The sequence below is a fragment of the Mytilus californianus genome, unplaced genomic scaffold (genome assembly GCF_021869535.1).
Source record: "Mytilus californianus isolate M0D057914Y unplaced genomic scaffold, xbMytCali1.0.p SCAF_7, whole genome shotgun sequence".
Classification (NCBI taxonomy): domain Eukaryota; kingdom Metazoa; phylum Mollusca; class Bivalvia; order Mytilida; family Mytilidae; genus Mytilus; species Mytilus californianus.
Window position 1 is genome coordinate 100,810,725 of NW_026262723.1, and position 12,958 is coordinate 100,823,682.

Genomic DNA, 12,958 nt, shown 5'->3' on the forward strand with positions numbered 1-12,958 from the left:
ATGCTAATGACAAAATGGTGGTCAATATCCATATCAACGATTTTCCCTTTTACTGTTCAGGAGTTATGGTCCTGGATATATTGTAAAATGGCACTTTATGACATTTCCATTCAGTTACTTATGAATCCTTCTACCTATGGTTTTCAAATTATAATGACAAAATGGAGATCAAGTTTAATATTTTACAGTTCAGGAGTTATGGTCCTTGATCTATTTGAAAATGGCACTTTATGTAGTGTCCATGCAATTACTTCTGAACCTCTTTACCATTACTTTTAAAATTTTAATATGTTGTTGCTGAAGAAAAATTGGAGGTCAAGCTCTTTATTGATGATTCTCACTTTTTTGGTTCATGAGTTATGGTCCTTGATAGATTGGAAAATAAGTATAGAATTTTTCAGGTCAAAAATGTGTGAAAGCGCATTTCAAAATACAGAAAACCCAGATTCCTGTCAATCTGACAGCTCTTTCCTTGTTGTTTTTGCTTGTGAACATTAATCATGTAAGCTACATATTTTTCACATTCTGTTGAGAATCCAAGCAATGAAATCAAGCTTACCATACAAATAAATAAACCTATGAAAAGTTCTTTACAAAGCCTTCTCATTCAATTTTTTAGCTCACCGGGCCTGGCCTACACAATTGCCATTACTTTGCATCAATAAACTTTTTATAAAAATCATCTCCTGTAAAAACTTCTCAATGGATTGGAAACGAAAGTTTATCTGTATAGGATGTCAACTATAAAATTTTTGATATTTGTCCTGGTTGATCAACCAACATTGATGCCATGTCTACAAATAGAACATAGGGGGTCAAAGTTCAAACTACAGTTTCTCGAAAACTATAGCAATTAGAAAAAAACTGTGCGAATGGAAATGATCAGCACAACAAAAATCTGTCCTGTTTTTGAATTATTGCCCCTGAAATGTTCATTTTGAACTTTTTTTGCATTTCCTTTCCATTGTTTCAATAACTATAGGAGTTAGGTTTAAAGTGTAAATTGCAAAAATAATAAGCATGACGGGATGTATCCATCCAAAAGATGGGAGAAAAATCTTAACTACCAGTACTCATTTTGGAGTTACTACCCCTGAAATATGGATTTCATCCAATATTCAGCAGTTGTTGATCGTTATCTTGAAAACAATAGGAGCTAGGTTAAAAGTGTTCATGCAAAATAGAATTAGCACAAGATTTATCTTCTCTGAAAATTTGAGAAAAATATGTTGACCAACTTTGGAGTTATTGACCCACATATATCCATTTGTTGCAGTTTTTGGCTATATATTAAAATTATAGGTGCTAAGTTAAAAGTGTCCTTGACCAATGAACCATGAAAATGAGGACAATGTCAGATTAAACCTGCCAGTCTGACATGTACACCTTGCAATCATTCCACACACCAAATATATTTGACCTATTGCTTCTAGTATCTGAGATACAGACTTGACCACAAAAATTTGACCTTGATGAATGATTGTGAAATGAGGTCAAGGTCAGGTGAACCCTGTATGAAGGGACTGGTAGCCCTTGCAAGGATCATATAAACCAAATATAGTTATTCTATTACTCATAATAAATAAGAATTTTACATGAGTAGTCGCTGAACCATGAAAATGAGTTCAAGGACAATGGACATATGACAGACGGAAACTTCGTAACATAAGGCATCTGCATACAAGGTGTGAAGCATCTAGGTCTTCTACCTACAGTTTATAGTCCCTGTGTCTCGCATTCTGTGACTTTCGTTGCAGGCAAGACGAAAACACTTATCATGAAATCATAACAAAACTAAAGCATCTGGTTTACTTAATTGGTGTTCTGTGTAATTGTTCCTGTTTATAATCATCTCTGGTCATTGATTTGGTTAGCAAATTGATAATTAAAAACTATAATCAAACATTACTTTTTCAAAAGAAATACATTTTAAGAGACTATGACTAAGGTATTTAAAAACAGAGAGTCTTAAGTTTCAATAAACTTCCACGTATAATACAATAAAAACACTCATTCATGTTATCATTTAATAGCAAACATATCCACACCATTCATCAACAAACATTCATAAAACTAAAATTCAATCTCCATTACAATCAATATCAACTATAACTAAAATTGTCCTATACACTTGAAAAGATCTAACAGTTTGTTTCTTATTTCAGAACTGACTATTTAGAAAACTATATATGTGTGACAGTAAATTGAAAAGTACATATTCATTTTCTATGTGTCAGGAAAGTGTTGACTGTCACTTTTATTTAGTGTAAAATTCAATCACTTAAATCATATCACAGTAATGTTGCCATCTTAAATAAAGACCTCCAAGTTGATTTATACATAATTCCTCATTATTTCAATCATGCTGTCTGCACAACTCTCTCATCAACTACTAATGGGGTGTCTACAGGTACTTCCTTCTTTACTTTCTTTTTCACTGTTGAATATTCATCAAGGTTTAATATAAAACGCTCAGGTGATGGTGGTGCTACTATGGTCATGTATGTGATGAATTTACCTGTGGATAAAAATAATCTTTTATTCATGATTTTAGTAAAGCTAGAAATATATCGAGAGTCTGGATAATGCATGCTCATTGTGAGCAATGTGCACTCTATAATTCCATCACACTTTGTTAGCTATATATATGGAAGTTTTTAACGACCATGACTGGCTATACAGCCCTTGCACGGTCGGAAAAGTAAGCTAAGAAGCAATAAGAGATTCTTATACCAGATTCATTGCATTTCAAAATTTATCAGAATTAAATTAACTGCTGGCTTTGGAGGGAGTGCTTGGTATTTTTAGCTGACTTGTATAAAATAAAATCATATTATTTTTATTAGACCACAGTTCAATAGTAATTGTTACTTCACATGATTTTCAAGAATTGTTTCTTTTCATTTTTAATAAAATTTTCTAGTTTGAGTTAAGTAAATTGATGTTTGAATGCGGTCTGTGTCATTTCCCAATATTCTTCTGTATAAAGTTTTGTAGTAGTTCGACCTGCACATATTTTTTTATTAAAATTTTTTAAGCTCAACTGGCCTCCTTTGCAACTAAAGGGCCAAATTTAACCAAACTTGGCCGCAATCATCAATGGGGTATCTTGTTTAAATAAATGGAGAATGTGTCCCCATGGACACAGATGATGCCCCCGCTTGCATACAACATTATAAAGGGACATAACTCAAGAACAATAAAAGTGATGCTACCCAAATTTGTACTTGATCTGAGTTTTGTGGTAATAAGTATTGTGTAAAGGTTTCATAATGTTTGGTTGGGGCAAACTTAAGTAAAAGAACGGAAACTAAAAATGTTGCAATTTTTCGATTTATAAAGGGGCATAACTCAATAATGATTAAAGTGACACCACCAAAATTCAACTTGATCTGTGTTTTGTGGTAAAAAGTATTGTGTATAAGTTTCATAACATTTGGTTGAGGCAACTTAAGTTCGAGAACAGAAACTAAAAATTTTGCATTTTTTTCCATTTATAAAGGGGCATAACTCGAGAATGGTTAAAGTGACCCCACCAAAATTCAAACTTGATCTGTGTTTTGTGGTAATAAGCGTTGTGCATAAGTTTCATAACATTTGGTTGAGGCAAACTTAAGTTAGAGAACGGAAACTAAAAATTTTGTAATTTTTCCATTGATAAAGGAGCATAACTCTAGAACGGTTAGAGTGACGCTACCAAAATTCAAACTTGATCTGTTTTTTGTGGTAATAAGCATTGTGTATAAGTTTCATAATATTTGGTTGAGACAAACTTAAGTTAAAGAACGGAAACTAAAAATTTTGCAATTTTTCCATTTATAAAGGGACATAACTCTAGAACGGTTAAAGTGACACCACTAAAATTCAAACTTGATCTGTGTTTTGTGGTAATAAGCATTGTGTATAAGTTTCATAACATTTGGTTGAGGCAAACTTAAGTTAGAGAAAGGAAACTAAAAGTTTTGTAATTTTTCCATTTATAAAGGGGCATAACTCTAGAACAGTTAAAGTGACGCTACCAAAATTCAAACTTGATCTGTATTTTGTGGTAATAAGCATTGTGTATAAGTTTCATAACATTTGGTTGAGGCAAACTCAAGTTAGAGAAAGGAAATCAATTTTGGGACGTACGTACATACAGACGGACAAGGGTAAAACTTTAAAACATAAAAATGTGTCCGAAGACCTCGCCTGCCAACCAACATGGCTGACATGGCTAAAAATAGAACATTGGGGTAAAATGCAAGTTTTGTTTGTTATTTTGAAAACCGCTTTGATTAGAGGAAATATGACAGGGGCATAACTGTTCAGAATGATGAGATCTACCCATTGTCCTCTTACATCAAAACTGTCAGAAGAATCTTACAGGAGTTATTGCCCTAAAATGACAAATTTTACCAATTTTGTTCATTTTTGCCTATTAGTTTGAAAATAATTATAGATGGAGGGAAATTTTATGCACCAAAAATAATCAGCAAGACAAGACCTACAAATAAGTGAACATGGTCGAAATCATCCGACGACTCCTTATTGGAGTTATTGCCCTTTAGTAATGATTTTTATCAATTTTTTGCGTTTTTGCCTTATATCTGAAAAATTAAAATAGACAGTTAGAAACTTAAATGAACAAAAATGATCAGCAAGACAAGTTCTACAAATAAGTCTGCTGGTCGAAATCGTCAGTTAACTCCTTATTGGAGTTATTGCTCTTTAATGATGATTTTTACCCATTTTTAGTGTTCTGTTTCTTATTTTGAAAACTATCATAGATAAATAGCCACTTTAAATAGCATAAATGATCAGCAAGATTAGACATAGAAATAAGTCAGCATTGCCAAACTCATCAGTCGACTCCTTATTAGAGTTCTTTCTCTTTAATGACATTTTTTTTTACCATTGTTTGTGTTTTGAGCAAAAAGTAAAGGAGATAGAGAGAAACAGTAAACAGAAAAAATTATCAGCAATACAAGATCAACAAAAAAGATATTTTTGTAATGAATTCTATTCTAGTCTCCAATATTGGAGAATCCCATTGTTGAAGATGCACATAGACCTAGGTGAGTGACACAGGCTCATTAGAGCCTCAAATTTCTTGTTTTTTTTAAAGAATTTGTTGTTAATTTTGAAGGTGAAAAATTGTATGAAAAGTGATGGTTACTGCTCCTACTCAAATTAATGGTGAGTTATTGAACAATTTATGGTATGGTTTTGAAATTGCATAAATGTACGAATGAATCTTTATTGCATTAGCAACAATATTGCTGTAGCAAGTGAACAAGGTATATACATAAATGATAATAAACAGCTGCGCCATGAGTGCTTTTTAAAAGAATAAAATTCAATAACTTCTCAATGTCGTATCAGAAATTAAAAAAAAACTAAAGGGAGGTTATCTTAATAGATATAAACCAGTCACCAAAGTTTTACGAAAACTGCTCAAAGCACTTTAAAGATATTGTCTGAAAACTGGAAAATCCACCCTTTTTATGAATAAAATCCCATAACTCGGAAAAGTAAAATCTAGAATTTATAAAAATTGAAAGGCAGCTTACGTCAATAAATATAAACAATTCATCAAGTTTCATGAAAACTGCTGAAAGCATTTTTGAGTTATTGTCCGAAAACTGGAAAATCCCCCTTTTTTTAATGAATAAAACCCCATAACTCGGAAACGTAAATTCAAAAATTTATAAAAATCGAAAGGGAGCTCATATCAATAGATATAAACAATTCATCAAAGTTTCTTGCAAATTGGTGACAATGTTTTTGAGTTATTGTCCCAAAACTGGAAAATCCCCCTTTTTTAATGAATAAAACCCCCATAACTCGGAAACATAAAATCTAAAATTTATAAAAAACGAAAGGGAGCTCACATCAATAGATATAAATAATTCACCAAAGTTTCATGCAAATTGTGCGTTTTTGAGTTTTTGTCCGACATGTGGACGACGGACGGACAGACGGACGGTACGACAGACGGACGGACAGATGGACGAACAACGGTATACCATAATACGTCCCGTAAACGGGCGTATAAAAGTGACAGAATACAGAGATGAATAATAACAAAATATTAACTGATAGACTGTGACCTTAATTTCCATGCTACCCTTAATTATTACACAGTTTCTTTGTTAAGCTTGTTTGCTCAGCTTGTAGCAAAACATTAAGCTTTCATTTTATATTTGGCCATGAGCAACAATATTTTGGCAAAAAGTAAAATCTAAATGTTCTAAATAGTAGAAATGTTAAGAAACATCTTATTGCTTGTCTACTTTGCAAAAAAAAAGAAAAAGATGAAGAAAAATAACAATATTTCAGACAATTACTTAATTTTGAATTTAACCTCAACCAACCTCTTAACAAGATCAAACTTAAGATACATGGACTAAGAAATCACATAGAGTTTTTGTAGAAAAGATCCTTCCATTGTTTACATATGACTATCTTCATTTTTAATATAAAAAAAAAATACTGGTGAAAGAAAACTGTTACCAAATTCTACTAAGAACACCTTAGTTTTCTTTGGATACACTTTTAACATTGCAAATGAAAATAAAATTTTCTTTGAAGATGATTTCTAACATAGGTGTTTTTGTTTATTCAAGGCCATTAAATTACATACAGCATTGTCAACATATTTGGGTGAAGCTCAGAATTTGCCTGTTGAAGATGGTAATTATTTATTGCAGGGCAAATCAAAACAATATGATATTCATCTTCAATATTTTTGAACTACAACATCTACAAAAAAAAGATTGTTTCTTGGAATATTGTAATAACAACCTACTTTTTATATTCAATTTTAAATATCCACTATATAGTTTGGAAAGCACCTATATGAGTGGATGAGAATATAAATATATTGACTTATTTGATAATAATTAATTCAAGAAACAGTATACTGAGAGAGAAAAACTCAGAAGTAAATTATACATACCTGAAGCACCTGATGGTTTCCTCTTATTTATGTCATCAATCAAAAAAAGGAAATTTTCTGTCAACTGCTCATTTGTCATCATCAACTGTAACAAATACAGCATAAATTATTTTTTCAAATATCCAGTTAATGTTATGTTACAAAAAAAATCGTAAGGGTTCCGCGGAACCCAGTGTCTCGCCTACTTTTGCTGTTAATCACAGACTCAACAAAAATGAGGAAAAAAATTAATAAAAATATTCCTCTCTATACTTTCTTTTGATTGTAAGTAGCTTCTGTCCAAGTTTAGTAAAAATCCAGGATAGTTTATGAATCTAATAAATGTTTTAAAATAAAAACTTAAACTGCAGACTGTTATGTAATGTTAACTGGAAGAAAAACTAAGTCCATTTATAAGTAAAATACGGAAAAAATGGAACAAAATTTTAACAAAATTTCCTTTTAGATACTAGCTTTTAATCATAAACAAGCTTCTGTCCAAGTTTGGTACAAATCCAGGATAGTTTAAGAAAGTTGTTAAAATTTTAAAAACTTTAACCACAGAGTGAATGTAATGTTTCCTGGCAGAAAAACTAAGTCCATTTATAAGTAAAATACGGAAAAAATGGAATTTTTTTTTTACAAAATTTACTTTTGAATATTATCTTATGATCATAAACAAGCTTCTGTCCAAGTTTGGTAGAAATCCAGGGTAGTTTAAGAAAGTTATTAAAATTTCAAAAACTTTAACCACAGAGTGAATATTTGTGGACGCCGCCGACGACGCCAACGGAATGTAGGATCGCTATGTCTCGCTTTTCGACAAAAGTCGAAGGCTCGACAAAAAGCATTCATACATTTTAATGCAGAAAACATACTTAGTAGAAAGTGCTAGTCAACCAGTGAACTTTACGATTCATGATTAAAGCTGAAGTGGATAAAAAGAATATTATGAGATGGATGCACATGAGTAATAAATCTCAACAACATTATGAAATAACTAATACTTCAAAGAAAGTCTGGTTCAAAATGTGTCCAGAGGATGAATTCAACTGCTAGTATAAAATCAGTGTATGATTCAGGAGGGGGAAAGAGGGAGTATATGACCAAAACAACCTACAGTAAATCACTAGAGTCTATGTAGATACTTTGCTTTTGACATATGCATGCCTTTATGTGAATTATTTTTAATTTAAACATATTCCTCTAACGAAGTATTTTTTAATCAGATTTGAATAAAATGTTAATCAAAATTGACAACAACACTTCAACTGGTCTGCAATTTTATTTACTATGGTCTACATGTTTCGCCTGCAAGGCAGGCATCATCAGGACAATTTACATACAGAAATTATTTACTGAAGTACCAAAACTGGTATCTTGAATTTGACGTCACAATGTGTGTTGTCGAGGTGAGAAAAACAATGAAAAGTGAAAGTAGCAATAAAGAGTTATAAATAGATGATTAGATATAGAAAAATAAAGTTTGTTTACAATGTAACTTGAGTTCATTTTACTTTTATATGATACATGACATTGTTCTAAAGGCTTTGTATCTAAAAGGACGAACTTCCCATGGTTCCTACCACTTCGCAAGGCTTCTCTTCCAACCTGGCCATTGTTGGATGATACTACTTCCAGGCGCGTCGGTAACAATGGGAAGATTTTGATCGCCGCTAATGGATTTGAATAAAGTGTAAGATTATGACGAAGGAACAAATGATTAACTGAACAAAAGGTGATGTGGGGTAAATATCCTTGAGACCATAACAGGCATATCTGGAAAAAGTTTCATGTCATTGCAATAAACCCCTTGTTCAGACAAATCCCCTAAGAAAACGAAAAATACTATTAAAGACTATAAGATTTGACTTTTAACATATTGACAGGCCTACTCACTTACTAAATTTAATGAAAAAAAGCCAGACAACCCCTAAAAGCTGGCAATAAAAAATTTACAGAGATATTTTATACAGAATAAACTATTCTTTACCTGTCCAAATGGAACTTGGACTTTTGCCAGAGATTGTGAAGTCTTGACTGTTTCATAGGTAAGTCCATGTAAATATAACTTGACCATCTGTTCTATGTCTTTACCTACTGTTCCTAAAATACAATTATACGATTGTTAAAATAGAGATATATCTACATTACAATATGTAAATTGAGGCATAATCAAAAATATGTATTTGATAGTAAACTATTTGTTCAAACATCATGTGTGGTATTCATTCTGTTAATACATGTAACATGTATAAACAGAATGAATACCACACACTTCAAGATAGAGGTCACTAATTAACAAAATAGGCCAAACATAGATACAATGTAGCTTTAACATTTCTTATTCAATTAACCATGATAATGATGCCAAGATCCAGGGTGAAGTGGCTCACTGATATTGGTCTCTAATAAGGCTTTTATGTTACCTGAAAACTATTAACCTTAGTATCATTTTCAATTTAATTAGTAAATACAAAAAAGGTTAAGAATACACTCAAAACATTTGTGTCATTACAAAGTACAAAATTCCATCAACTGAATTAGGAGTAAAGCATCACAGACTAGTACAGTTTTACCAGAAGTAAAAAGTAAAAAAGTATCAAGTTGGCTGCAAATTAACAAACTTTAACCTGCTCAAAGAAAATACTTTGATAGTACTAAGCATTTTAGGTGAATAAATACTTATTATGCAATAAAAACTAATGGATACTCATCATACTATTATGCAATAAAAACTATTATTCCACTGTTTAAACATATTGATAGTTTAATCAATATTTGATTGGTTGAGACTATCCCACGTGTCATTGAACAAATCTTCATATTCCATTCTAAGGATCATATTCCCCTCTGAAACGTCGGGATTACTTCGTGCGACGTTACGCGCGGTTAATGTACATACGTTTTGAACTTCTTATTCTTCTTAAAATAGCAATAGCAAAAATCATTATCAGTTCAAATTTATTTGAGACGAGAAAAACAAAAAGACTTATAATTAAATTTTGATCCTTAATGTTTATCAATGGGTATGTCGTGTTTAGTTTGACTTACAAAAACAAGCGGATAAGAAAAAAAATGTATGCAAAATAATATTTAATGTGTTGATAGTAAACAAAGCATAGGCAGTGGAATAAAACATTCATTTCCCTTTGCCTCGGGAGATATGAAGATTTGCTCACCCTCAAAAAATCATATTTCCCTCGGGCAGAGCCCTCGTGAAATATGAATATTCTTGGGAGAACAAATCTTCATATCTCCCTCAAGTACGGGAAATAAATGTATAATGTTTATATGCTCAGGTTTACAAAATTTGGCTTTATCATGAGAGAATTTATTTAGAATTTATGAGATGTAATGACAGTTTAAGTTTGGAGTTATGTGGTTATAAAAATGCAATTTTAAGGATGTACACCTCTGAGGAGCCAAAAATTTCTAGAATTAAACTTTTTTTCTTAACCTGATTTTTGGGTTTATATGACTGTAAGAAAGTAATTGATGAAGAAAAAATCATATTGTGATGTACTTTTTTTTTTTGCTACTGCCATTTGAAAGTACCCCATTTTTAATGATTTTCCCATTTTTCATTAATTTTACCCATTTTTGGCCTATTATCACAAAAAAAATCACAGTTTCACAATTAAACTTTTTTTCATACTTTCACTAAAGATGAAGTGGACCAATCTGAATAAATTTAGCTTAAATAAAATGCTCTGCTGGGGCGCAGCTTGATACGACCGCAGAGGTCGAATCCCTGAACAGTTGGGGCAAGTATGGACACAACATTCAAGCTTGATACAGCACTGAATTTGGATTGTAATTAAATATTTGACACAGCATAGGTTTCTCACACAGAATGAAAGTGGTCTAAGAACTTAAAAATTTTTAATTTACCTATTCAAACCATATCATTATTATTTGCTTTAATATATAAATCAGAAAAAAACAATTTAAAATGGAAAATTTTAAAGAAAAAAAATGAAAAAAAAATTCCCCCAAATTTTTTGAACCCCTTATGATTCATCACCCCCAAACTCAATCTCAGCTTTCCCTTTATGTTTGGTACCTTGCAGTACAATTCAGAGAGATCCATACACTTGAACACAAGTTATTGTCTGGAAACTAGAAAAATGCTTGTTTTTTGGCCCCAAATTCCTAAACATTTAGGGCAATTACCCCCAAACTCAAACCCAGCTTTCCCTTTGTGATATGGAACCTTGCAGTACAATTTCATAAAGATCCATACACTTACACACAAGTTATTGTCCTGAAACTAGAAAAATGCTTGTTTTTTTGCCCTTTTATGGCCCCTAATTACTAAAATTTTGAGGGAATTACCCCAAATATCAATCCCAGCCTTCCCTTTGTGGTATGGTACCTTGCAGTACAATTTCAGAGAGATCCATACATTTGAACACAAGTTATTGTCTGGAAACTAGAAAAATGCTTATTTTTGGCCCCTTTTTGGCCCCTTATTCCTAAAATTTGGAGGCAATTACCCCCAAAATCAATCCCAGCATTCCCTTTGTGATAAGGAACCTTGTGGTACAATGTCAGAGAGATCCATACACTTACACACAAGTTATTGTCATGAAACTAGAAAAATGCTTGTTTTTTGCCCCTTTTTGGCCCCTTATTCCTAAAATTTGGAGGCAATTACCCCCAAAATCAATCCCAGCATTCGCTTTGTGATATGGAACCTTGTGGTACAATGTCAGAGAGATCCATACACTTACACACAAGTTATGTCTAATTCCTTAACTGTGGGTACCATAACCCCCAAAATCAATCCCCACCTTCCTTTTGTGGTATTGAACCTTATGGAAAAATTTCATTGAGATCCATTCACTTAAACTAAAGTTAGAGTGCGAAAACTAATGTGTCTTCGGACGACGATGACTACGACGACGACAACGACGACGCCAACGTCATACCAATATATGACCACAAAATTTTTTTTGCGGTCGTATAAAAACTATAGGTTGGTGTTAATATTAGAAAGTTTTATAAATTTTGTTGCTTTTTCATGTCAAATTGACCATGCTGTCAATTTTGTCAATTTGGGATTTTTCTCTTTTTATAGAACAAAAAGACATATTATTTCAACTTCTTTGTTATAGTTTAGTTTAAGCATATTTTATTTGCTCAAAGCAAAAAAGGATCAGACACAAGATAACATATTTATAAAGTCTTCTCTACAATACAATATATATAACAATACAAATTGAACGTGAGTATGCATCATATAATATAAACAACATAAATATTACTAAACTATACTGAAACTAGAGACTCTAAAGAGCCTGTGTCGCTCACCTTGGTCTATGTGCATATTAAACAAAGGACACAGATGGATTCATGACAAAATTGTGTTTTGGTGATGGTGATGTGTTTGTAGATCTTACTTTACTGAACATTCTTGCTCCTTACTATTATCTCTATCTATAATGAACTTGGCCTGGTAGTTACAGTGGAAAATATTTTGTAAAAATTTACAAAAATTTACAAAATTTATGAAAATTGTAAAAATTGACTATAAAGGGCAATAACTCCTTAAGGGGTCAATTGACAATTTTGGTCATGTTGACTTATTTGTAGACCTAACTTTGCTGTACATTATTGCTGATTACAGTTTATCTCTATCTATAATAATATTCAAGATAATAACCAAAAACGGCAAAATTTCCTTAAAATTACCAATTCAGGCCGGGGCAGCAACCCAACAACGGGTTTTCCGATTCATCTGAAAATTTCAGGGCAGATAGATCTTGACCTGATAATCAGTTTTACCTCATGTCAGATTTGCTCTAAATGCTTTGGTTTCAGAGATATAAGCCAAAAACTGCATTTTACCCCTATGTTCTATTTTTAGCCATGTCGGCCATGTTGGTTGGCAGGCGGGGTCATCGGACACATTTTTTAAACTAGATACCCTAATGATGATTGTGGCCAAGTTTGGTTAAATTTGGCCAAGTAGTTTCAGAGGAGAAGATTTTTGTAAAAGTTAACGGACGACGACGACAGACGACGGACGCCAAG

The 12,958-nt window shown here is 32.1% G+C and overlaps 1 protein-coding gene across 1 annotated transcript in view; it reads right to left on the minus strand.

Annotated features, from left to right (window-relative positions):
- Nucleotides 1-2,013: 2,013 nt before the first annotated feature.
- LOC127709874 (uncharacterized) overlaps nucleotides 2,014-12,958 on the minus strand; it is a 36,146-nt gene continuing 25,201 nt past the window's right edge. Inside the window, exons 7-9 of the mRNA XM_052215552.1 lie at nucleotides 8,913-9,025; nucleotides 6,941-7,025; nucleotides 2,014-2,518 (exon numbers count right to left, since the gene is read on the minus strand). Of these exons, the coding sequence (XP_052071512.1) occupies nucleotides 2,361-2,518; nucleotides 6,941-7,025; nucleotides 8,913-9,025 (356 nt within the window). The 3' untranslated portion in view covers nucleotides 2,014-2,360. The remainder of the gene's footprint in view (nucleotides 2,519-6,940; nucleotides 7,026-8,912; nucleotides 9,026-12,958) is intronic.